This window comes from Ylistrum balloti, unplaced genomic scaffold (genome assembly GCF_031769215.1).
Source record: "Ylistrum balloti isolate Yb309-2 unplaced genomic scaffold, AGI_CSIRO_Ybal_v1 Utg370206, whole genome shotgun sequence".
In the NCBI taxonomy this organism is placed as follows: domain Eukaryota; kingdom Metazoa; phylum Mollusca; class Bivalvia; order Pectinida; family Pectinidae; genus Ylistrum; species Ylistrum balloti.
In genome coordinates this window covers 123,771-150,009 of record NW_026782178.1, presented here as the reverse complement: position 1 = coordinate 150,009, position 26,239 = coordinate 123,771, and the positions used below count along the sequence as shown (strand labels likewise).

The 26,239-nt window shown below is 33.2% G+C and overlaps 2 protein-coding genes across 2 annotated transcripts; one reads left to right on the top strand and one right to left on the bottom strand.

Moving 5' to 3' along the window:
* Positions 1-908: 908 nt before the first annotated feature.
* LOC132551547 (ependymin-like) lies at positions 909-2,794 on the bottom strand. The gene is made up of 5 exons (XM_060215700.1): positions 2,516-2,794; positions 2,301-2,388; positions 1,754-1,858; positions 1,152-1,306; positions 909-965 (listed from the first exon to the last, which is right to left on the bottom strand). The coding sequence occupies exons 1-5, from the start codon at positions 2,792-2,794 to the stop codon at positions 909-911; spliced, it is 684 nt and encodes a 227-aa protein (XP_060071683.1).
* Positions 2,795-17,446: 14,652 nt separating this feature from the next.
* Positions 17,447-24,639, top strand: LOC132551557 (uncharacterized). The gene is made up of 3 exons (XM_060215710.1): positions 17,447-17,563; positions 20,002-20,133; positions 21,255-24,639. The coding sequence occupies exons 1-3, from the start codon at positions 17,503-17,505 to the stop codon at positions 21,494-21,496; spliced, it is 435 nt and encodes a 144-aa protein (XP_060071693.1). The 5' UTR covers positions 17,447-17,502; the 3' UTR covers positions 21,497-24,639.
* The last annotated feature ends 1,600 nt before the right edge of the window (positions 24,640-26,239 follow it).

Sequence of the window (26,239 nt, the reverse complement as noted above, 5' to 3'; positions counted from 1 at the left end):
TTGAATTTGGGAGGAGTTCCCGTATACACCTTTACACCATATTCTGTCAGGGTAGGAAATTCTTTAGAAGATAAAGTTCAAATTCAATAAAAACAAGGCGAAATATGAACAAAAGAAAGATTTACTCGAAAATTCGTGAAAAAGTACAAGGAGGATAAATTCAGATGTTCCGGAAGAGTAAGCGTTTTCTGCTTCATCGACGACACCCGCCATGTAAATCTTGTGTCAATCCAAGAAAGTAATGTCACTTCCTCAAATAATAACTGAAATTGTAATTGAACCAAGAATATAACTGGCAAGCATCCAACATGTCAAGCTACATATCAGCACTCCTCCATAACAATTATCCACGTTATTGGAAGATTTATTACTTCCTTCTGCGTCAAAATCTCAAATCAGAGTTCAAAACACAAGCGTCTATCGTGTCTTTCCAATTCTGATGGGTATATACGATGAACTTATTATTTAAAGACCATAAACCATCAATACATCTGAAAGAGAAATTACTCTTCTATCTTTCAAAATAAATCAAATGAAAATAAACAGTGGTTACAATGAAACCTTATACGCATGTGGGTCGGATGCCTAATTCAAACAAGATTTACTGGAGAAAAACGGAATTTGAAACGACATGTTCACAAAATGTGTTTAAAGGACAGTCGAGGTGTGTCAATTTCTCGAAAAAAGAACGGACAAAAACAAAACAAACATTCCATAAAAATAAGCAACGAATGCATCAAATTTCAAATTTACATACATGATGAAATTAATGAAAGTTATGAGAGTGATAGAGAGATAAGAACATCATCGACCAGATGTTGTTAGTAGCAACTGATGCAAAAACACAACAAGGAATAAATGGTTTGACATATATCAACTTTATTATTGTGAGAGGAAGACAGAATTTATTACAGTTTTTTATGAAAAAAACTGGCGAGTCCGAAGAATGACGTGTCGTCGATTTCCTGAAAACACAGAACAAAAAGAATATTTGATATAAGCTTGGATCTCTTGTCAGCTTTGAAAATAATATATCATCATTTTACAATATTCCAGATTACTGAAATCACGAAGTTGCGTATTCACGAAAGAACTAATTCTACATAACGCTAACTAAAATACCACAAATAATACAGGAATAACCAACATACCCCCGATAGGTTTTCTGGACAATACGATGGAGGCGAGAATACACTCGGGTCTTTGATACCCTGTTCTAAGTCCATGAAATCAGCACCACCATTAATTCCCAATCCGGGAGCTTTAATAAAGCCAGATGCAAACAATGGCATACAGTTGGAGCCATCTAAAGTAGAAAGCAAGGAGAGAACAAATGAGAGTTTTAAGACCTATACAGTCATATACAGACAAGTTTTTTGTTTGTTTGTTTGTTTTTTTGTTTTTTGGTTTTTTTTTTTTCAAAGAATAAGAACGAGAAGCTAATGAAAGGTTTAAGAACAATCATATTTATCATAACTGAAAAAGTAAACTCCTGGATATATAATGTATATACGACGCCAATTGCAGCCTTCGAATGTTTCTGATCATCATCTCAAAAATATTGATTTACCATCTCATAGTAAGGTGTCGATTCACTTATCTCTTCAGAAGGGATCTCCAGTCTTCATTTAAATACATGTTATGGTAAAGACTTATTTTATGCTAGTGTCGTTTCATTACATGTGAAAATGAAATCATTGTACATTTACATAAAGAGAAACGTTACACACTAGATGTATTAAGACTGTCAAACCTTGGTATATCGTAGAATAGATAATTTCCTCAAGAATATCCAGATTTGTCACCGGCATCGTTCCTCCGATGCTTCCTCGTGGATGGCCTTCATTTTCATGGAAGTCTTTAAATAAAAAACAATAACATGCAAACGTTCGATATCGATACAATGCAATCTTATTACAGCACAATAGATTGTCTAATATAGATTTTTTTATTTATTATCTCCCCTATATATCTCTGATGTGAAGTAATTGTGAGGTATATAGGTGTATGATATACTATAGAGATTTTAGTTTCCCAGTGCAATTTCAGTTATATTTTTTTAACTTTTGAACTATGTAACTGATTGAATTTTGCCTTCTTGATCAAATACTTGAAATGTCAATCTGATTAACCCTAATGTAATTAGCAGATACATTCCTCGTTACATCTTTGAGTAATGCCTGTAGAAGGTGTAGTTACCTTATGTACCTTAATTTGTTACATGTTACAATTTTCATTAAGGTTACCTCTAATTTGTCTCTAAGTCTAAAAGATACCACGTGTAATTAGTAAATTAGTACCTGACGCGCAATACGTTGACATTAATTTTGTCGAGAGTGACCCTTTTTCACACGTACGGTTCTCCACGGATATTGTATACTTTACACCCTGTGAACATTACCAAAAAGTTTGCGTGGTGCTCACTGAAGATCCTGTACGATAATTAAAAAATAAGAGCTGATTAGCTGGTGTCTTAATTTTTGCCCTATTGTGAAATAAGCCCGGAGAAAATTACCGTTTTGAAATGCGAAATAACGACGGCATTGTAACGAGATATCGGAGATGTAAGTGACCATCTGTACATCTCGAAGTTGACCAACGACATGGAGTTGTCAATGTCGTATGATACCCGGGTAGTCCCATTACTGAACGTATAATCCCCTTGGCTCCCTGCCGCTGCAAATTCGAAGAACAGCATGCCCTCCCATTGGTTGTACATACAACACCGTGGTGTCGGAGATCCCGAGGATAGTAGAAGGATTGTAGACATGAGAAACACAAGCTGAACAGCCATGATGTTTATATTACTTCCGCTGATATGTTCTGATAACTGCCACTGGTTCACTGCTTGTGTACTGACCAAGATAAACACCGATTACCCAGGACTGATTAATAGCGTAATGTCACTGAATCTCTTATTGTTTCGTAACTGGCCGCAAAGAAATATTACATCCGAAACGTCTGGACAAATGTGCTGCCTCGAAATAACCAGAAGTTGTTTTATTATCATAATAAACTCATAGGATAGTTAGATAAATTAATTCACAAACCTTCCTGTGTATGTTTATTAAGGTTTATTTAATCTAATGGCAGATTGAACTGATTTCAATTTTCAGACCACAAACTGTTTACATCTATACAACTGTATATATGCGTCTCAACTTTGACTGCGATATATGAATCGGTTGTCGGAACACCGACTTTAATGAAAGGTTTGCAATATTAAAATATGAGGTATAATGAGACGTATTTTGATGAAGACAGTAAAGAAGTTTTACTGTCAAAATCTATGAATAACATTCATAGTTGTTTTTTTTTGTAAATATGTATAAAGATTATAGTCTTAAAACAAAAAGTACATTTACAAGCCTACCTGTATCAGCCTCAAGTATATTCTGACATATATTTATTAACTTTTAGTTTTTATTCGTTTTGAAAATGTCCCACACACTTTGCAGTCAACCGCATATTGAATTTTATTGATGCTGATGGATATTCTTTCTACATTCATAAAACTGAACTTAATTGATATGTAAACAAAATAGTAGGATAAAGCATGAAAGGCACTCCAAAGAAACTACACGATAGTATAAAACGTCATATCGGAGAATAAAATTACATATGTTGTTCTAGAATTATCAGATATATGAAAACTATTAAAATATAACTTAATTACCGGGCTAATGTACCTCCCATCTAGATTTTGGCTTTTTTCAGTCACTTTAGATTCGCCATCCTCCTGCACATAAAAAATCAAGCTCTTGATATGACTGACGAGTCCTAGAGGGAAGAAAGAGCTATGATGCAGTTTAATTCGTTATTTGGTTATACCGGAATATCTATAAGTGCTATTCACTTGCGTGTCTTTTGCACAGTGTCAAATAATCTAGGGGTACGATAGAGGTAAACATTTGATGAAGAAGATACTAAAAAGTCTGTATACGTGTAAATTATTGATGAAATACATGGATATAATCATTTGATCTCGAGTTCGTGCTGGGTATATCCGATCTACAGGGATTCTGATCTCTAGATATTTAAAAACTACAAAATATTTTCAAATATCAGTATTGTGTATAAATAAAATTAGACATTTTATAACGAATATTATCTATTCTGAAAATATTTTGAATTCTTTTTAATATGAATATAAAAAAGAAATAGGCCAAATTAAGCACAGTCTTTCAGGGGTTAATGCTAAAAGTTTCAATCAAAACAATGATTTTGTGTTTTCCCTTAATATATAATGAAGCACTGCCTTATCAATATTTATTCTTTATGAAAGTCGCTCCAGCATGATTCATGATTATATTTTTTATTCCGTTCGATTACGGAAGAAAGGACTGATCATACAAGAGGAAATGTGTTAACTTTGGAATGAGTGTTGTCGTGTACATAGTAACTGTTATAATGCACTACATATTTTTACAGAAATGGGAAAATAATCACACATCAAAACCTCACTATTTAACCAACAATATATCAATGGTGATCACATTGCAATCAAGCCCCCTAAATAAGAGTTATGATTTAAGTTCAACATCAGTCATTTTTCTTTTCTCATTAGTAAAATTTCCTGACGAATATTATTTAATAACCTTTCATATATGTCTAAATATGGTAATGTCCCTTTGTGTTTAGTGTGTTTCTATTAGTTTATGAGTTTTAGTTTGTAAATGTGTATTGACCGTGTGGACCTTTATTTATTGCCCAAGTTATATATCTACAATCATGTCCAGCGATCGCATATCAATTCAGTAGACAATCTTTTTTCATGTGAATTTCAAGATACTTAGAGATTCTCTGGAAACCTATGTCAGAGAATGGATGAAAAAATAACATTTTGCTTAACATTAATTCAGTAAGTTAAAAGTGCCTATAGAAATCAATTGTCCAATGACACAAATTGCTGATCGTGATTCAGCACAATACTTCTGAAAACTGTCAATGATAACGATATGGACGTTCCTTCTTTGTGAAGGACATACCACATCCTTCAATGTTCCTTTCAGAAATATTGTTAATGCTTTAAATAATAAGGAATTTCTTATTCATGTGTATTGCATACAGTCTCCAGTACACCACAAGCTCGTCTACAGGTTTTCTCGATATTACAACGCCACCATTTGAGATCACTCTCCCTAATGAGCGATGTGATCTTGATTGCCTATGTAGAGAGTAGCGCACCTGCTGTCCCTACCTATACTGTTTACATTTCAAAACGTGTTCCTTGTATAGTTCTATAAAAGATAAGTGAGAGAAAGACTTATAACACTAGGGTTCAAGAGTTCCTTGATTCATGCCCAAGTTGTATGGTTGCCATTGTGATCTATTTCTTTAATTATTATAAAGTAGGGATGTGCGTGGACCTCTGTAAAATTCCGAAAGATATCGAATTGATTGAAAATTAGATTACTGAATCAGACGAATATTCGGATGGTAATGTCTATGTAAATGACATCTATGTGTGTTCGGTGCTCGTTAGTATAACTGGAAGTTTGATTGTTTTGAATCTTACAGAATACCTGGTCATATACTCAATATACTTTTTCCTGTCCTGTGAATCTGTCCCTGTTTTCACAGTTTAATTTTGCATAACGATTTTATCAACATGTCATTTATCTCTTGTTTTTATTCATATGTAAGGTCAAGTATATTTCACAAGTCAATGATGTTTTCCTCGCAGTCCTTTCCGTCTGTTTACTGCAATGCAAGTCTAATGCCCCTAACAAAGATAAAGAGTTAATACGTTCAAGCGAAAGTGATTCCAGTTAATATATAAAACGGGAAAAGGACACAAACGTCATTTAATATTCGTGTATTATAGACAGTGGTTTTTGTAAACCTATCTTTATTATACAATATATCATTACACAATGCAATTTATTTCAGAGATATAAAAGCAACGTGTATGTTAGGTAGGAAAATAACTCGTACATTCCTATGTTAACTCTGTAAATAATATTTCTTTAGTATTTAAGTGGTTCGAACATTGTTAATCTGTTAATGATATTTTTAAAATTTATTCAAGTATAAGTGACAAAATTACTTTTCTAATTACTGTAGTGACAGGTGGAATGACTCATCATCGAAATTTTAGAGCTTTTTAGCTTTTTTAATAGTATACCGAAAACTGTTGAAAAGGTATTAAAACAAAGAAGGATAACTCCTACTTCCTTACGTGATAGAGCGCATGTCTGTACAATAACGGAGATATCTGCAGCTGTCTCAATTAACATATTTAGCATCACCTACCTCACAAGAGTCAGGAGTAAATATTGGATGAGTTTAAAGTGCTGCTTTATTCATCAAATTGGATTTCTTTTACGGTCGGTGCTTGTAACAACAATGTTTATCCTGTAGAGGATCGGGTATTGAAGCATTTTCCCAACAGAATTACATACACAACGTATGATGAGAATACATCGACGTTTTTAGTTATTTGTAATCATTTTTTCAAGTGTTTGAAGCAACGTAAACTATACAGTGAATTTGATAATTAACATTTATGCAATTAAACTCAAACTTTTAATAGACGAAACAATGTTCAGAAAGTTTTATTCAAACAGCCCATTAACCATAACCAAATGCCCGAAAGGCTATACATTTTTTACTTCACCGACAACACCATCATGTAAATCATGGTCAAACCAATAAAGTAATGTAACGTTCCAAAATTGCCGGGCATACTAAACAGTATCTAACATATCTACCTCCATACAGTATAAACGTGAGTTTCGCCTATGATGGTAACCATAAAACTATTCCGTAGTCATCAACCTCTATTTCTAAAAACACTGCTGTGAGTTCCTCCGCCACAGAAATAAGTATATCGCTCGAATAACTTGGAAAGCAGTTACTATCCAGAAATGGAAAATTTACAATAGGGATATAGCAATCCTTCCTCTTCTATCTATTGTGATGTAGTAAAGGAGTCTATTGCGTCCTTGATGATTGTCAGATATCACCGGGAACCCGACCTTAATTATAGGGATTTACTAGACTGCTCAGTATTTAAGCAAGTTGCATGGTCTTCATTTGTTTTAAGAAACTAGTTTGACTTTATTCGTGATACATGTAGCTATGTAATGTTAGCACAATATACATAGTATATTTAGATTAAAGTTTCTAAAAACTGCTTTTGATAGATGACGAATCACACCTTTAAAAATTCATTATATACTTGTCTTACGCGCGTATTCCGTACATGATACTTGCCCTGTACATATCTGACTTCCTCTAGAACCTCTATTACGTCATTAATCAAAATGTGTGTGCTGTTGACATCCAGCTGTCATGTCTCTGACTGTAGTAGTGCACCGTAATGCATCCTGGCGTTGCCTTAATATATGTGCGTAGTTAACAATGTAGTGTATGTACAAGACATGTCATAAAAGAACCCTATTTTAACTTTGAAACCTAATATGAAATATCAGCATTACTTTGTATTCTTTTTTGTTTACTTTTAAATACATTTACATTGTTATGTTTTTTTCTGTGAGTTTATAAAACTCGTTTGTAAAATTTCATACACATGTATCCATCGTTGCCGTGTTACCAGTGGTGTAGTAACGTCATACTTGTGTATTGTGTGAATATTTAATCATAAATACGTGTGTGTGTGTGTGTGACACCGCATGTGTACTGGTCGGAGTATATAAGTTTGTAGAGAAAATCTTTATTCATTACCTTTGTAAATTGCTGTTATGTGCTTTATTAATCAGAACTAAGAGGTGAAACTGACGACCGAACAGATGATGTCCTGGGATGACGTGTATTAACTGCACCTCACCCAGGAAATTATATCGTAGTGTTAGGCTATACCAAGCGGAGTCAATATGTTATAAGTTATTTCATTCTTTAGGACTTAGTTTCACAACGATACTGTTTATGGTTGGATTTGCGGTAATATTACTTAGCTTTACTTTCACTGTACATTTAAGCTAAAACCCGCCAATAGAAACTTCTGTGTTAATACAGTTTGAAGTTTTGTTAGGTTGTGCAGTGGCCCTAGCGTGTTTCTGCATTCAACAATGAATAAATTACCTCTTATCACGATATAAAGGCTTCGTCCTTGACTCAAGTTAAACACAGACAGGGTGCGTCAGAACACTACATATACATTCAAAGTGATATTACTGGAAAGGAAACGGAAGCTTACAGCTTTGTCAAAAATCAAATTTTATACCACGTCAAAAATGAGAAAATGGTCAGTAATCGAGTACTTTAAACATGAAAATTTAGGTTATTGTTACGAATTCCTGCTAATTCATAACAGATGACCGAAGATGAAGATATATCGTAATGAATGTCTATGGTTTCCAGAATACTTATATGTGATGGCCCTTGTTCTGAAAAATGCCCTGTGATATCATCACTGCCCCGTCACAAATTCACTAAATCAAATTAATCAGGTGGACGCTGTCCTGTCACTGCTGCCTTCAGTCAAAATCGATGTTCTTTTGTCACCAATACGTCCATTCAATGTACTTTATATCTGGACCTGGGGCACATTTAGACATTTTACAAACCAGTAAACATATCTCATCTGGAATATTATAAACTATATTCAAACTATTTCCGAAATTGTTCAAATTAAAACAAATTAAACATCAAATAACTTTCCCATTAGATATTGAGAATGAATGTCGACGAAATCACGAGTAAAAGTTAGTTTTAACAGTATCTCTACGGTAGGGATGAGCATGAGTCACTGACTCGTACAGTATAGTGGCAAAGTGTTCGATACAGTCAAGACCCGGCTTTTTATAGGAATAAAATATACATTATTCATGAATGAATGCAGGATTGAATCACTGTTACTTTTAACAAAGTTAGAACAACGAGCTCTGGTAATATTGATTAATTACAGCTTTTTTGCCGTTATTATATCAATACGCGAGTCTTAACACTCTCGTCTTTAGGGCTATATATGGGTGATATTCAACCGTATTACTTCTGGTAACTAAAACATGCATAATGATATAAAAAAATCTCACCATCAAATGAATCTATAGCTTGATGATGATTAAAGTAGTTTATAGAATCAATAGTGTGAGGTTGTATGTGTAGACGTATACGTGTAGTAGAGTACAGAATGAGAAATCTACTGCGTGTCATAAGTCAGACTGACTTCTACATATCATTCACGTGACATTTCCCAGCTCCCGAACGTTCTTCACTGTCAACCAGTACACCACTACAGTGTAATGTCTTACAGTGCGAGAAAACAATGCCGTATAAATTATGACATCTGATATTATATGAATTAATGCATCTCCTACCGGCCTATGAATATTCGTGAATTACATTAAAATGGCCAAAAGCTAGTAATTAGACCACAAAGTGTAGAATCCTAATATATACAATGGAAAGACGGAAAATAAAAGGCTCGTTCCAGCTAAATAATTTTATTTCACACACTGTTATACACGTCTGAAAGAGGAGTTTATTTCCTGTTTCTATTAAAGTCATCCTGCGACACAATGTATCTCCCTTCCCAACGTTAGTCTTAACATTTCAAGAGGAAATTATCTTAAATGGTTCACTAAAAAACCATACAGGAAGAATAAACACTAAATGTGTTGTATCCTAATGCCTTGTAAAATCTTGTAAAACTTTAGGTCGGTCAATATACGAGTTTACGACGCTAGATAAACAGAGGAGGATATACAACACGTCCCTCAGAAGGGTAGAGAACGTGCATGCTGTATCTCACTGCATGCCGTAAGAGGCGATCAATTTTGGGAAACACCTTGCTGATCGGGACGGGGTTTCTGCTATATCTTCTTAATAGTGTTTAATATTTATGGAAGGAGATTAAAGAAGGTCCCTTTAGAGACGGGAGTGGGTTTCTTCCATGTCTTCAACTTAGGAAATTTTGAAGATATATCTGCTGCCCCCATGTCAATAATTAGTATCTTGATTTTCCCGTTTCTGTGTTTGATTTTCTACTCTTATGTGTCCCTCTTGACTTATATCCTCATATGATCATGACTGTTCCGATGACTTTGAAACCCTTAAAAACGTAACCGATAAAGAACAAATACAATCAATATTTAAGCAACAACTGTACACGCACCAACCTAACGCGGTTCTATCGTGCTAAAGAAGCCAAAGAGATGTGGAGTGAAGTGTTCGGAGATGTGTAATATCTATCAAAGCCACACATCCATTGTCTATGTTAAAGATCATTTATTAATTACGTATCTCTTGACGCGAAGATTGAAATTTCTTCAGCAGAAAATCGTGATTAAATGATGTAATGTAAAAAAAACCCCATAATTTTCAAGTTAACTCTCAAGTAACGTATTGAAGAAAATCCTATCTGTGACCATACGAGTTCAGCTATATTGCTTGCGCTCGTTTCATGTCTATATATTAATTGTAACCAAGGAATCTCCAGCATTGTTTCTTTAGAGAGCAGCGATCTTTACAGATGAGTCCATGCTGAGGACACTATCCTTTCAATATAAATTGTTGGTATGTTCATCGTGAAATTGTGTTAGATGCCTGCCAAGTACAGACGAAAATGTTCTATTTTTCCTTGGTCTTGTTCTAGGAATAATGATTGCTATTTTTTCTATTTTAAGTGTTATCGTTATGGTTCATTGACCTTTAAAATAAAGATGATTAACAATAAATGTTTAAAATAATTTCAGATTTACACTTTGCCTTGCACTTATTTTTGCTATTCAAATATTGCGTAAACGTAGCATTGGAAAACAATTGGTGTAATATGTAACTAAAACTACAGCTCATTGTCTATTGAAGCATACATGTGTAAGCTCAGTTGAAGCAAAAATATAGATTACTAGATACTAGTATGCATTGAAATGTCCGAAAACAAGCACAGAAAATTTTCAAATTAATCTTTCAATTCTTCTCCTGGTTATTTCATTTAAAATAACTGCATTCCAAATGATTTTATTTGTTTTTCAATGTCATAGATTAATTCAAGAACACACATGATTAAATTTCATGAAGTGAATTATATTATTCTTTTATCTAACAACATTTAACAACATTCAACCTCATTGAATAGGTGACCTAGATATTGACATTATTGAACTGATATTTTACTTCCATGAATAAACCATGTGAATTGCATGTGTAGTTCACCGATCTCCTTTTGGCATCACATTCTTACCTAGTTTTTTTAACTGTAATGATAGACAAATATCATAAAACAGGAAATCATTTTTGTCCAGTTCTTTTTTAAAGAGTCCGTTCTTTTTTTTAATTTCTGAACTACACTTAATTTTGTTGTTAGTAACGATTGGTCTGTACGACCTATCTCTACATTAATACGATGTCATGATTATGAATACGATTATCAACCACGTATAAGAATACGGGAACAAAATTCTTGTCATTGTCAATGATTGTGATATGTTCCGACAGGTTACAAGAATGCGCACCATCCCTACCTACCATCCCGTTACCCCAGTTACCCGTCGCTTGGCAATATTGTCACACGTCATTGAGAATCACGTTATATAAATAATAGTAAAAAATTATCCTTATTTTTGTTCTAAATGATCGAAAATTCTCACGAAAGAGATCTAGAATTTTTCACAAAATTGGCGTGGTATTTTAAAAGTAAACATGTTTACATGTACTAGAAAAGGTGACATCCCTGTATCATTCCTCGGTACAGATACTGATGTGTGCTGATAGTAAACAGATCAGATGATCATGGTCATGATCGCACGGTTATCAACAAACCTTTGTTATCGCCAAGGCTATCAAACGTACGAGCGATCTAGATAGAGTCAATTCAACAGTGTTATCAACCTGTAAAACAAATCGAGGCTATTATATATGGATCAGGTGATGGTCATGTATTGTGCGATTATTAGACAATTAAATTATAACCCTGCTATAATTACACATTTCTTTTCGTGTATATATCTTAAAGATTATTGTTATCTAGCTTCAGTGTTTTAAACACCATTATCATGATTTTCCTAATATGAATACCAAACAAATTGAAAATGTGATCATTTTAAAAGAGAGCAACAAAATTGTTTTGATGCGAGATAATACTAAAACACTCCCCCATATGAATAGAGAGAAAAGCGATTTATTGCAACGGGTCATCGGAACCTAATCACTCTTACGATAATTGTGATTTGTTTCATTAACTGTGATGACAGGTTCAGATATTCAAAAGACATCGTTTTAATTCATATTGTCCTGGTTCTTATAAATTCAATTCGATGTTTATTTTATTCTAGAGCCTTTGTAGTGTCGACAATGTTTGAAATAGCATGCTTTCTATTTTGTACAGAAATCGACCAGAATAGGGTTCCGTCCAGCTGTAAATTGAGTGGCATCTTTTAGTTTGCACTAAAACATAAGCAAGTTTATGGAAACAAACAAGAAAGGCTACACACGTGATCCGTAAAATTTCACAATGAAAATCGTATCTTCTATTGCCTATCACCTGCCTGATAAGATATGTAGTCACACTATCCTATCATACGATGCACATGTTTGCTCAGAAACTGTTATCCACCTCATTGTGGTAAATTATAAAACAATGCATCTACATGTGTTCTCATTATTTATTCCAAAAATCATCGTCCTCAAGTTCGGTACAGTTTAATTAAATTTAATATAAAAAAGACGTATTTAAATGTCCATTCCATGCTGTGAACTGTAGACGGTCACGAGAAACTTAACATTCGTGATATATATATGTGTGTGTGTGCTTATATCCTATAGCAGTAATCAATATCTGACTACATCAGTGATCAAGTCATTGGCCGAATAAAACACCAATTTTACGATGAAAGTCAGGGGTTTGATACATGATATCAATACCGTGTAACAACTAATTTTTTTAATAATTCTTCTAAATGTAAGCCAACAAAAAGATGAACAATTTCAATTGAGATCTTGGAAATGTATATTTTATCTGACGTACTTCTTCAAAATGTTAATTTTCAACAACAAGATTCTCGATCTTTAAAAACAACATGTTTACTGGTGTTAAAATTATCTTGGCGATATCACTATTCTGTAGCACTCATACGGTATTATTAATGGAAAGAAAATTACTGCCGAACTCATAAAACTCCAAACGTCAGATTTGACGATACGACTCAGGTTTCCCCACTGGTGCCCCACTGCGAGCTTACAGCTAAGATACCTGTATGACATTCAGTTCTGACACTGTTCATCCCCTCAGGTGTATACTAACCTTGAATGACCACTCCACGCGTACCTCACCTCTATCAATATGATAACCGACTTGTATCACAGCCAACTGACCAATTTGCATACAACATATTCAAACTTTAAACAATAGTTTAGGAATTCATCAGTAGATGAAATAGACCGGTCATTTTAGCTTCCTATTCAAGTGTAAAATTCATTAAAAGTGAACACGTGAAACCGACATGTCGGCTTGTCAATGTAAAACATAAGTTTTCTTAGACAATTTGGAAGTCTATAAATAGCAAAAGACAAGACCCTTGTCAAGGTTGTATAAGCACGGTAGTTTACCTGACTGATGAGTGTACCAGCTGAAGTGTGATCATTTCGGAAGCCGGAAAGATTTTGTTTGGCAACTCGAGAAAAATGAAAACATAAAACAAAAAACATGATTAATTTTCATTATTTGACTCGATTAAGCTTTTCACCACAGAACTTTATAAATATCTAAGTCATTTATATGGTTTCCCTTGCATTAAGGAACACACACTTCAGCCTTTCAAATTACATTTATACAATAACTTGTGAAAACAAGCAACTGATTGCAGTGAAACATTTAGCTTTGATATAAAGTTCATAAATTACAGAAATTTTAGGCTGCATATATTCAATGGCTTAGACCCATTTTTCTTTTAAGTCCGTGATATACCAGCTGTTAATTATCAACCGTTTCATTGAAAACTTATAATCATAACAAGCTTAGTACCTATGGTCTTGTAATACAATATTTGTAAAACATGTTGGCAGCATGATACCAATATCATACGCTTTATTCCGTAACAGCTCAATTTTTGCTTTTATTACAGAGATTTTTGACTAGATTAAAGAAATCGAAGATAAAAATTTAAATTTTGCATAGTACACGTGAGTGTAAAAGTGTTGTAACGGTTTAGTTTCTGGTTGTACTTCAAATATTTCTATTTTTACATTGGCACTCAACTCCTTAACGTAGTTCATATAAGTTGAGCATTTATTTCCATTTCTCCTACTAGAAACCGTTGCAAGGCTGGGGTCGGCTAATTCAATCAACATTCCGTATCCGTCATAGAAAAGGAATCACTGTAGTTGATCATTTCTTCTCGACAATCTATAAAAGAATGAACAAAGCGTGACAAAGGTAAGAAAACAACACGAAATCCCAGCAATAGGATAACAGATAGACAAAAGCATTAGACTTGCATATCACACAATAGACATTACAGGTATTAGTTTAACGTTAAATATAGATGAAAAGAGTTCTTAGCTGTTAAAAAGTAAGCACATGTTACGCTAGTAATATTGCCTTTTGATTATTAAGTTGCTCGCGTTCAAGAGTCATAAAATGTAAACTGCATGTATCGCCTTCTTTACCCCAAAAATTCGTCTTTGCTGTGGTATCAGGTTGGTTGAATCCAATTGGTTTGTACTAAAAAAAGGTAAGGGAAATATGAATGAGTGTATGTAATTGTCCGACATATAAATACATAAATTCATCGCCTACCCATAAAGCTCTCTCTTCCTAGTACCACACTTTACATTGGTATCTCGCTGTAATGGATGCAGCTGCTACATCTATCATACTAGAATTACAGAGCGAGGTGATATCTTTCATCTATTTTAAAAACACATATGTATTTTTATGAGGTACATTGTACTTACAAAATAACAACAAAGAATGTTTCGATATATCAACAGAATCTGATTTCCTTTTTACAACTCAAATTCGATGACGGGGTGTGGTAAGGGGTTAAACATTAATGGATTTCGTCTCTATTTTAGGAAATGTTTAAGACTTTATACCCAAACCATTTTCTATACACTGACATGCATAAATAATTGTCTATTGTGTACTTTATCTAAGAAACATTGCATGTGAATCGTGTTCAGATCTATCGTTTTCATCTTCATATTGGTAGATAATGATAATTAATGCTAGGTTCCGCACAAAAAGGTCAGCAGTACTAGTTCACATTATCTGTAGTAATTGATGACCTATATAAAACATCATTCTAGTTTGATACGCGTATCAAATAGATATATTCTGATCTTGACATATATATTAACGTGCACTTCTAGTGTAAACTGTTTATAAATCAGTTCATATGTAAAATATAGCCCGAGGTGTAACGCCAGATAGTCTGATATTTTGGTACTCAAGTGGATCAACTGTTATCAAAATAAGCAACGTGTTTCCAGTTCATCATTTAAAATCTTTACAAATCACGTGTAATGGCTTGTATATGAGTGCGCGTGTCCCACGAGTTAATCTTACGTTTTAAAAAAACAATGCATACATACATCACCTTTAATTCAATAACTTGTAGAATATGACACGTGATTCAGAATGACATCGCAGTAATAACTTATCAAAATAAACATTAGATAGATATCTTACTGTAAATACACGGTTGTTTGTTATTATATTTTTCACAAACAAAAAAAAAAAAATCCTAGCTTTGTAGGGATATGGTATTGTAGTTGTGACTGCGTTTTCATTGTAAAATGACCACATAGTTTAAAATGAATTAAAACAACTTGATGTTAATCTTCATCGGATGTCTCAATCATCACATTTTGCTACTTTCATTACAATCGATTTATTGTAGTTATTTCAGATTTTTTCGTATTGTATCAGACATAGGAATGTGACGTCGTGAACTACAAACTATAACATCTTTGACACTTGGTCCTGAAGGTGGACGGATGGGAATGTGATGTCGTGAACTACAAACTATAACATCTTTGACACTTGGTCCTGAAGGTGGACGGATGGGAATGTGATGTCGTGAACTTCAAACTATAACATCTTTGACACTTGGTCCTGAAGGTGGACGGATGGGAATGTGATGTCGTGAACTTCAAACTATAACATCTTTGACACTTGGTCCTGAAGGTGGACGGATGGGAATGTGATGTCGTGAACTTCAAACTATAACATCTTTGACACTTGGTCCTGAAGGTGGACGGATGGGAATGTGATGTCGTGAACTACAAACTATAACATCTTTGACACTTGGTCCTGAAGGTGGACGGATGGGAATGTGATGTCGTGAACTACAAACTATAACATCTTTGACAATTGGTCCTGAAGGTGGACGGATGGGAATGTGATGTCGTGAACTACAAACACTAACATCTTTGACACTTGGTTCTGAAAGTGGACGGATGGGAGTGTGATGTAGGAAACTACCACAGATATTATCATAATCATATGCAACAGTTATTAAGTCACGTATACATCCTACTTGTCAATGAAATCTAACTGAATTGGCCAAAACAAGAATTCTTAGATGGATTTTCTCTTTTCGCCTTTTTTCTCGAAGATTTCTTTTTCATCCGTATCTTTTTCTTATTTATTTTTATCTTATTTTTCTTTTTTCTTCTTCATTCCATCTTACAACTAACAGTGTGGTCAAAGCTATCATGAATTTAGTTTAATGTATTGACCGATTGAAAGCGATAGACGTTACATTGAAGATTTTGAGCACGGGCGTCTTTTTCATCAAATATATTTTATTGTCAACTGAAGGCAACGAATCAGGCACAAGTTATGACAACTTATCATCGCCTCCTCCTAACATATAAACACTCCATATGTATTACAATAATGAATGGCTAAATATTTAATGTGCAATTAATAAAAAAGATATCGACAGCGTAAATCTATCGGGATATGGAACAGTTAACAAATAGTGTATGCTAAGTAACAGGAATTTCAGTATCATAATAACGAGAATCGCGGTTAATGGGTAAATAGAAATCTGAGAAATTAAATTAAAAATTTTGATCTGCTCTAGAGACTTCTATGAATTGTAAAAATGTCATTTAGGGATTGTTCGATTCCCAGTGTGGTGTTGCAACACCTTTACTTGGACAATTATCATGTCCTGCATTGTGGTATTAAGTCCCTATTTCACAACTATCGGAACATTTTGTAATATATTGCTGAATGAAATTATTTTGTAATACAGTAGAGATGGAATAAGAAATGGTGTTTCACAGAGGTCATATAGATGTATAATTTCTGCATTTAACTATCTATCATTAATTTTCAAAATTTGTATCGAAATACAACTGCTGTATTTTTGGCTTTCCAAACTGAACACTATCTTTTCACCACACCAAAGAATAGCACAGGTTATCGGCCCTGATATACTTGCATGGACATTTGGCATATTGCGAAATCGACACCCTCTCTGTGGCCTCTTTGACGTCATATCGTTATTACGCATGCGTAGAGTCCTAATTACTTTGGCTGCCCGAAGATCCGCTGCTAGATCGTGAGAAGCTCAGGTTGTCAAAATGAAGAGTTTAGTTGCTGTTGCGTTTGCGATTATCACACTGTACTTTATATTCGACAGTGGTAAGTATACTTTCGTGTTGGGAAAGGTGAATTATTTCTTTTCTGATAATATTTCAATGACATTTCACCGGCGCCATGTTGCATGTGTTCACTAGTAAGCACACCGTATCATACACACTTACTTACTTTTCATGTTTTTGACAAAATATGTGTGCATTTTTGCCATTTTAATTCAAATTTATTATTTTCGATAAATTGATTTAGATAAATGAGCAGATGATGGTAATATTGATCGTATGAACATAGCCCAAACGTGAAAAGTTAAGCGTCGGAACATAATATCCTTTTGACCTTGATGACGCTACCTGGGCTGTGAGGCCGCTTAGGCACATTGATCAGTCGATATAGATGGTTTACCTGTGTCGAAAAACATCCGATTTAAGACTCGGTACTAATAACTTGTAAATCAGAACTGCTCGTACAATTTTGTTATACATAACGGCTAATGAGATATAACACACTAGTTTTTATATCGGTTGCTTCCTTGCTCAATCTACATACGCGAAGAACACTGGTAATTTACATTATATGTGATCAAATAATACTGCTAGGTTTTTCGGTTACTGATTTCTCAAAAAATACATTAACCAGGGCATGTAAGTTAGCTTAATTTCAATTTTGCAGTAACTATGTAAATTGGTTGGTGTAGTATATGTTGTGTCACCTAATTTTTCACATGAAAGAAAGTAAGACAATGCTTATTGTTATGTAATATGATGTAAATAGTCTCTTAGTCAGCTATACAAACAGCACTACAGGGAACTCCCTGGAGTAGTGTCTTTATTGTCCTCTAAATCAGTTATACTTACCTGTACCAAGCTTAGTTTTATAATATTACAATGCCTTCATGCAGATGCCCTAGGGCAATGTCTGTCATTGGCGTCTTTCCCATAAATTAAATCCAAGACCACAGAGTGACACTTGAGGCATGCCAAAGTAGAAAACATGAGAAAGAAAGCATAGAGTGCATCTCTAGTGAATTAGATTTGTAAGCAGTTTGCCTTTTTATCACAGAGGGAGAGAAATTACTCATAGGTTTTAAAATATAGATATCTTTTCATAAAAATGAATAAACGAAAGTGAATTGTCCAATACCTTTAATGTCTTACTTAAAACTTGATACAATATCTATAGGAAAATATTCTTAATTCCTAACCCAAGATCTACTACATCATGCATCAGTAGGTGCTGACAATAGTGTCATAGTTATATCTCATACTTTCAAATAAATAGGTTAGTCCTTGCAGTTGATTTATAATAAAACTAGTGAACGCAAATTGGCAAATTTGTGTTTACATTTTTACCTTGTTCTGGACTGTACTGCATATAATTACTGCTGGAATTTTTTTTTTTTACAATGCATTAAGTAATTTTATGCTATGATTTAAGGATACAATAACATTGATTTAGTATGATAAAATATTTCATCACTATTGAGTCGAAAACATTTACTAGAAATTAAACCACAAAGCATATATTACTGCACTAACAAATCTCCAAAAGGATGAAAACCTCTCAGTGATTCAGTAAGATATTCTTAAAATATTTTCTTGAAGCAGTTTTATTAGGAAAGTTTTCACTTTATGGAGTCTCTCCATTCAACTAACTTATCCAGACTACAGACTGAGATTCAAATTGTGCAGCTGATTTTGACAAGTTAGTTCTGAAATCTTATTAAATGACATTCTAGAGCATATTAACCTTAGAAGGAATTTGTTTAAAATCTATACACAGATACAGGGGATCTAAATCAAAGTCTTGCTGTAAATTTAATATATTTGTTTGGAATTTTCTCACCGAATGAAAATACAGGAGCTTGTTGTAAGGAATGTGTACTGATGATGACATATTTGTAATGTATTAACAAATAGTTAATGTGAATGCTTTTTTTCTTGATTTGCAACACATGTATGGCAAACAGTTATGTAATTATGCACCCTCTTGTTGTTATCTGAAATATTAATGCTGTTGCCTACAATGAATATCTTCCACTAAATTAATATAATGATAACAACCAACAAATTTGCTAAGGTTCTTTTAGAATTAACATGGCCTAGCAAAAGCTTTCAAAAGTACTCGTAGGTCTTATTAATGGGCCCAGTCAAAAATACTCATCTAAACAAGGAATTCACTTGTCGGGACATTTTGTTTTGATAATGTTGACCATTTACCATTTGGTTTTAATGTCTCCAATTTGATGGACGTCGGAAATATAAATGCAACATATACTATAAGTAAATTAGTCAAAGGGTCTCTTGTCTGCAGCCAATTTTCTGTAAATATTAATCATTATCTTTGAAAACATGCATTTTCGATGTGAAGGTCATTATTGATATACTGATCCAAAGTAGAAACCATTCTTTCAAAGCTGACAAAAGTCACTATTGTGATTCTAAACCAATGTTACATAATAACTGTATGTTTTGCTTTGTTTTCAGGTAGTGCAATCAAATGCTACGAATGCAACTCCTTCTTCCAGTCTGATTGTGCAGATTGGTTTGACAACAAAACTCACAACTTAGTTGATTGTGGAGATGATGTGAAAATGTGCCGAAAGATAGTACAAGAAGGTATGTACAATACACATGTAATGAATAAGTTCAAGGAGGGAGATTTATACAACATTCTACCATGTAAAATTGTTCTATTTCAATATATATATATATTAGAAACTTTCATAAATTTTTTTTGAGTAACAGGTTTTAAATTATCTTTCATTTCAAAGAATTTAGTTTAATTGGTAGTGGTATATATATTTTTGTCACAAATGTTACTAATATAAATGTATCAAAATATCAAAGTATACTTTTATACATAATACAGTATAATAAATATTTTCTGGATTATAAGCGGCACCTTTTTTCTCACGAGTCAGCATGCAGCATATATACCAGTGCGGCTTATATGTGGACGATTGAAAAATGATAGAAAAAACAATAATGAGTACCCATATGTCACATGACTGAAACAGATCGTCTTGAACCGTCATTTGCAAATTGAAATAGAAATAACATTCTCGTTGAATTAATTGATCATACCTCTTATAATAATCACTTTAATTTCTTCTTGACTTTCACGGTTATTTCGAAGCCATAGCTGAAGTTTGATCAGCTTGCAATGTCCTTCGTTAATATTTATCCGTACAGATACCGTTGGAGAAATTGTTAAGTAATTGTAAGGTCAGATCCTATATCTGTACATAGACATCAGTGAAGGCTCCCAAGTCAAACAAGTTCAATGTTTGCTATTTTATGTTCTTGAAATACATCAGTAAAATAAAGGATTGTCTGTTTTTTAATTCATTTGCTAATGTCATTTAATATTTCACTAACGATCTCTATAAATTGTCCTCTGTTGTCTGCTATATCAACGAACTTAGGTCTACATATTGGTTACTTTTTCGTAAGAACTGCCTTTTGTTATCTGTTACCAGTATATCAAACATCAATAATTAATAGTGGTCATCATATCGTAAGAAAAGGTGCCCCTTATATGTGGATGAAAAAGAAAAAATGGCTGAAAATGGGTGCTGCTGCTTACATACCAGTGCAGCTTATAACCTGGAAAATACAGTAGTTACTTGAACATTTTGTACATGAAGGACCATCATTGTGTACATGGATTAGACATTGATGCATCTTTTCAATTTGTGTTGGATATCTGTATCTAATTATTTGCAATTCATTTACAGTTTACTACAACGATGACTGGAATGTCAGATACATCAGGCAATGTGCTCGATCCGGAGAGGTCGGAGGTGATGAAGGCCGTCAATGCAAGGACAGGACAGGCACATACCGTGTTAAAGTCCGATACTGTCACTGTAACAACCAAGAGGGATGTAACGGTGCCAGCAACATCAAAGTTCCTACCCTCCTTCTTGCCGTGCCACTTCTCACATCATTAGGACTCTACGTTTCAAAATATTTATGAAATTAACAATAAATTAGAACTTTTTTTTTTTAAACAAATTATCTCAGGGTTTTCACTTCGAAATTCAAAAGACCAGAGATTTGACTGACAGCTGTAATTGAGTTGCTTTCATGTGAAATTCATTTATTAAGCTGTCAGTTAATGCAGAAAGTGAAAACAGGAGACCAACCACAAACCACATTTGCATTTTGGAATTCACATTGATTAGGACCATACAAAAACCAAATATCGTTCTCTGGCATTTCATCTCTGAGCAAAAATGTAATCATGAAGACAAGAAATCATTTTTTGAAAACCCTGGCCAGTTTCGTGGGGTGATGATATTTTAATCTTACGAATACAAAAAGATTCTCGTTAGTACTTTCCCTTTGTGTATTCAATTCACTCAGTTTGCTTTAGAATACTTCATATTTGAGCGCTTGCTCATTTAAAGGCTTTAGTTGACAACTCGAAGCAATAACGTCTTTAAGGAATAAGGAATCTGAAATGTAAATAAATCTACTTTTTATCTGCAGCTTTTTGTAATAGTTGGAAAGAACAAATTTCTGTTTTGTTCTGCCCAATTAATTTGTTGTAAATATGACACATGGATACTAGCTAGAGCTGTAAATTAGTCTGGATTTTTTTTTTTTTTTTTTTTCTTCTGGTTTATATTTTTGTACCATTGATTTTTAATAATTGAATTTCCTGTCTGATGCTGGGAAACAAGAATTTTATTTCAAAGAATATGATTGTGTATATGCAGTTCTTGATCACCTACGCATATGATTAATTATGGTTTATACATGCATATTTGTTATTAGAACTAAACAGGCTTTTATTGTATTAGATCATATGGCCAAATTACTATCATTATCAATTTAATTAATTTGAAATCAATTATAATTTTTCAAAATTTTGCATTTTTTTCCTTTAATATTGAAAAATGTACATATTATATAGGTTCCTATACAGATATATGTAGGCAATGTTGAAATCTTGAAAGTTGAGAGAAGTGAGGTAGAAGAAAATAATATGAATCTGTTAACACTATTAATACTACCAGATGCAAAGATGTTGTTGATGATTAGAGTCAAATTATTGTTTTTATGATTGGATGAATGAAACTAGTTTCAAATATTTGTATTGCACTTTTGACCTTTTTTATGATGGATTGTAAACAGTACCATACAACCTTTGTGTAATTGTAAAAATGAATAGGGATAAGAAAAGATCTGTATGAATTTTGTATTACTGTTCAAGAGAAGCAAGTAAACAATAAGATAAGAGCAAAGTCTTGAAAGAAACCAGTATTCCATGTTTAGTGGTATGCATGTATATCAAAGGTACGAGAAACAGGAAAAATCATACTGATGAGAAGAATGTGATATGAATGGTCATAGATTTGAATGATATGCACTTCAATATAAATTTACTATGATGAAAAACAGTTAAATCAGTTGTTGTGAACCTGTTAACAATTCTCTTGTTTGTCTTTGTGTAAAATATTCTTGTACAAATACCACTGGTGTATAGTTTTTCAGCCTTTCGCAAAAATTGTTTGTAATATTTAAAGCATAATATATTCTAAAAAATCTTCAATCGGTTAGTGTTTCATTAGAAATTATAGTCTAGAAATTACTGTTAGTATTGCCATCAAATTAAAATCTGCAATTTAATCTGAACTCGATCTATAAAGATAATTAAGATTTATCATTAATAAATTCACTGTAAATTTAAAAAAAAAAAAAAAAAAGGATTAAATTCTGCTGTATATTTCAATTTTTATGTTAGCGTGAAAAATGTTTTCATAAATGAAACCTTTGTGGTGACAGTGGTGCATTTTTTTCCATACCCTAAGATTTTCTCCAGTATTTGTCATCTTTGAATAGGAACGATTCTTAGCATTGTTTGGATATTTTTTACATTAGAAAACCTACTTTTCCAAACAGTTTAAGTCATGTTTGACTGGTTTTATTTATGTTTTTGTAAATCATTGTGTCATATTTTTTAAAGAAAAGAATATTGATTGTGATCACATGTCATTTTTTCCTGAGTGATGTGTTGGACCGATTTTTAAAAATAGATCTATATTCGGTATGTTCATCTATTCAGAATGAATTGAAGGATATTGTTACTGTAGATAGTTCATTTAATAGAGGCATACTCTTTTAAAATTGTTGTTTATTGTTTGGAATGCATGATGACTTTTAAGTTGCCATTTTTAGGTAACTAGTAACGATGGTCACAAGTGCCTAGTGCACTTTGTCTTATTGATGCAAAACAATTCATAATAGCTGTGTAGTAGGTTGTGCATACCTTTGTGAGCTTTTTCAATTCCTCATAGAATGAAATATGTCTAAACCAGAAAAATTCCTTTTAGAGTCATATAACTTGGATTAGAGGAGGTATTCCTCACTTGAAATGTTTTGGCTTCTCCATTGATAACTACTTTGTCAAGATTGAGACTAACTTTAATGATGACACACAAATTTTGAAATATAACCTCTATAATCTTTTTCTAGCATTTACAAATTAATTGTTTAAGTGAACTAGTGATTAAGGAGTATACATTATTTTCTAACACCCATGTTGTCATTGTGTTGATAACCATGTGCAATATCATTGTGTCATCTTATATATAACTTGCATACTCAAATTATATCTGGGCACTCTATTAACCTAAGATGCTAATGTATACAATGAATTTATACCTCCACCGTTTTAATTCCACAGTCTTCTGATAATGGTTTTTGTAGAAAAGCAAATAGGGCTTCAAACCTTACAAATTCACAAATTTGAATTTTCATCATGAATATATACCTAAACTATATACTGTTTATGTCGAGTCCTCTTTAGGAATAATTATAAATTGCTTGAAAAAAATTTTCAAAAAAATCTACTTATCATTTCTAACAAGAACATAATTTATATTGGCAATGTAAAGTACAAACATTTAGTTTAACTGGTTTTGAAAAATCCTTGTCTGCTTTTCTCAAAAGTCTTTTTGGAGGAGCTGAGTTTTTTAAAGAGAAATTGCACATTGTAAGGCCGGTTTTATCTGAGAGAGTGTTATAGAATGTGTGTGAGCGTTGTCCTTACATTCCTGTGTAATTGTTAGGATGTGATCAGGATCTTTTGTGTTAATAAATGATACCATTTCAGTTGCTTTGTGTAGTTTATTTGTGAATAAACGGAAACTACACATACAGTACCATGATATAACAAGACCACTTCAAACCTGCATTATCAGTAACTTCAAATCTGGAGAACATTTTTGTCAATTTTATCTATATAGTTTGTTTACTGGCCCAGTGTACTCTTATTATTGATCCCATTCTAAAAATATATTTTAACTTTTGGCCCTCTTACTATACACTATTACTATAACTTCTGAATCTTTCAGTTGTAAAAAGACATGATGGGATGGACTGATATGAGCAATGACATGTTTAATTTCCTGATTTGTTTATTGTAATCCAATTTATTTAACTGATCACCAGGAGAATAATTCCCAGTCAAGAATGCTGTACATGTAGCCAGTCTCAAGAATAATCTTGTTGGGGTCGCTTTGACAGTTTCTTCAAGGACGTATATTGATCCTATATTTCAGGAAATATTCAGTATGCAATATCTTACAAGGCATTATCCTGTGTACTTTTCTATGAGATAGATGATATACATTATGAGATATCTAACAGAATGTGATCAAAAACTGGATCGGCATTGCCTCATGCATAAATATGAGATTGACTTGCCATAAAGGTGATTTAATTTGACCATGGTACACAGAATGCCATTTTTAGATTTGATATTAGGTAGTTTCTGTTGTTATGGAGACTTGCCTGTTTTAACATCAAATATGTAGCTTAATTGTTTTAGCTTCTCCAATGATAACCACTTTCTCGAGATGGAGACCAGCTTTAACGATGACGCACACAATTTGAGATACAATCTCTAGATATTTGTTTAACTTTACATGTATACTTAAGGGAAAGGCACTAAAACTAACGCAATAAATTGAATGTGGACACTAATTACAGTGCTTGGTTTTGATTTTAAAACCGTCTTAACAGGTACGTATATATAGGTATTTTCGATACGGTGTACCCCTCTGCTACACCGAGAAGACGTACTTCAGGAGTGAAACACTGGCATTGATATCAGCAACACTGAATTTTTACAGTTACAAGAAACAGACTGTACTATGTTACAGTTAACGAGAACCTTGCACATCATCCGATGTCTGACGTGTTCACACCGTGCAACTGTAGTGTACGACCGACTGTTGTAGCAGCTGTTAAAATCTTACTGTCATCACAACAAGGGGCCAGATGTGTCTATTCCCATTTATCAGAACAAACGATTACAAGCTGGTTTCTGTCGCTCCTTTCAAAGGGTAGTTCAAACGTGTACAAGGATTAGATGATACGAGAATATAACTAAAACTGATGAGAATCTACGTAAAGTATGTAACTTAAAATTTCAATTTCAAATTCGTAACTATGTTATACTAGCCTTTTAAGAAGACCAGTTATTATTTGTTGTACCGAGATATCGTGAAATCCACTTTACACATTGTTCTGTTGTATACAATTTTGATGACCACGTAAGTCGTAAAATTGTTTTTCCTAATACTTTTAATAAGAGTAAAAATATTTTACATTCAACACTAATGATAGTAATAATCAATATTCTAAAGAAAGATAACCCCAACTTTAATCAAACTCGAATATGTGCTTGGTGTGTTTTGAACGTTATTAG

Bases quoted from the DNA above. Each gene is read 5' to 3' on its own strand.
- LOC132551557 (XM_060215710.1), top strand. From the start codon at position 17,503: ATGAAGAGTTTAGTTGCTGTTGCGTTTGCGATTATCACACTGTACTTT. The intron at 17,564-20,001 runs GTAAGTATACTT...CTTTGTTTTCAG, and splicing joins GTACTTTATATTCGACAGTG to GTAGTGCAATCAAATGCTAC. The intron at 20,134-21,254 runs GTATGTACAATA...ATTCATTTACAG, and splicing joins CCGAAAGATAGTACAAGAAG to TTTACTACAACGATGACTGG.
- LOC132551547 (XM_060215700.1), bottom strand. From the start codon at position 2,794: ATGGCTGTTCAGCTTGTGTTTCTCATGTCTACAATCCTTCTACTATCC. The intron at 1,307-1,753 runs GTTTGACAGTCT...TTTCTACTTTAG, and splicing joins CTATTCTACGATATACCAAG to ATGGCTCCAACTGTATGCCA. The intron at 966-1,151 runs GTATGTTGGTTA...CTGTGTTTTCAG, and splicing joins GTCCAGAAAACCTATCGGGG to GAAATCGACGACACGTCATT.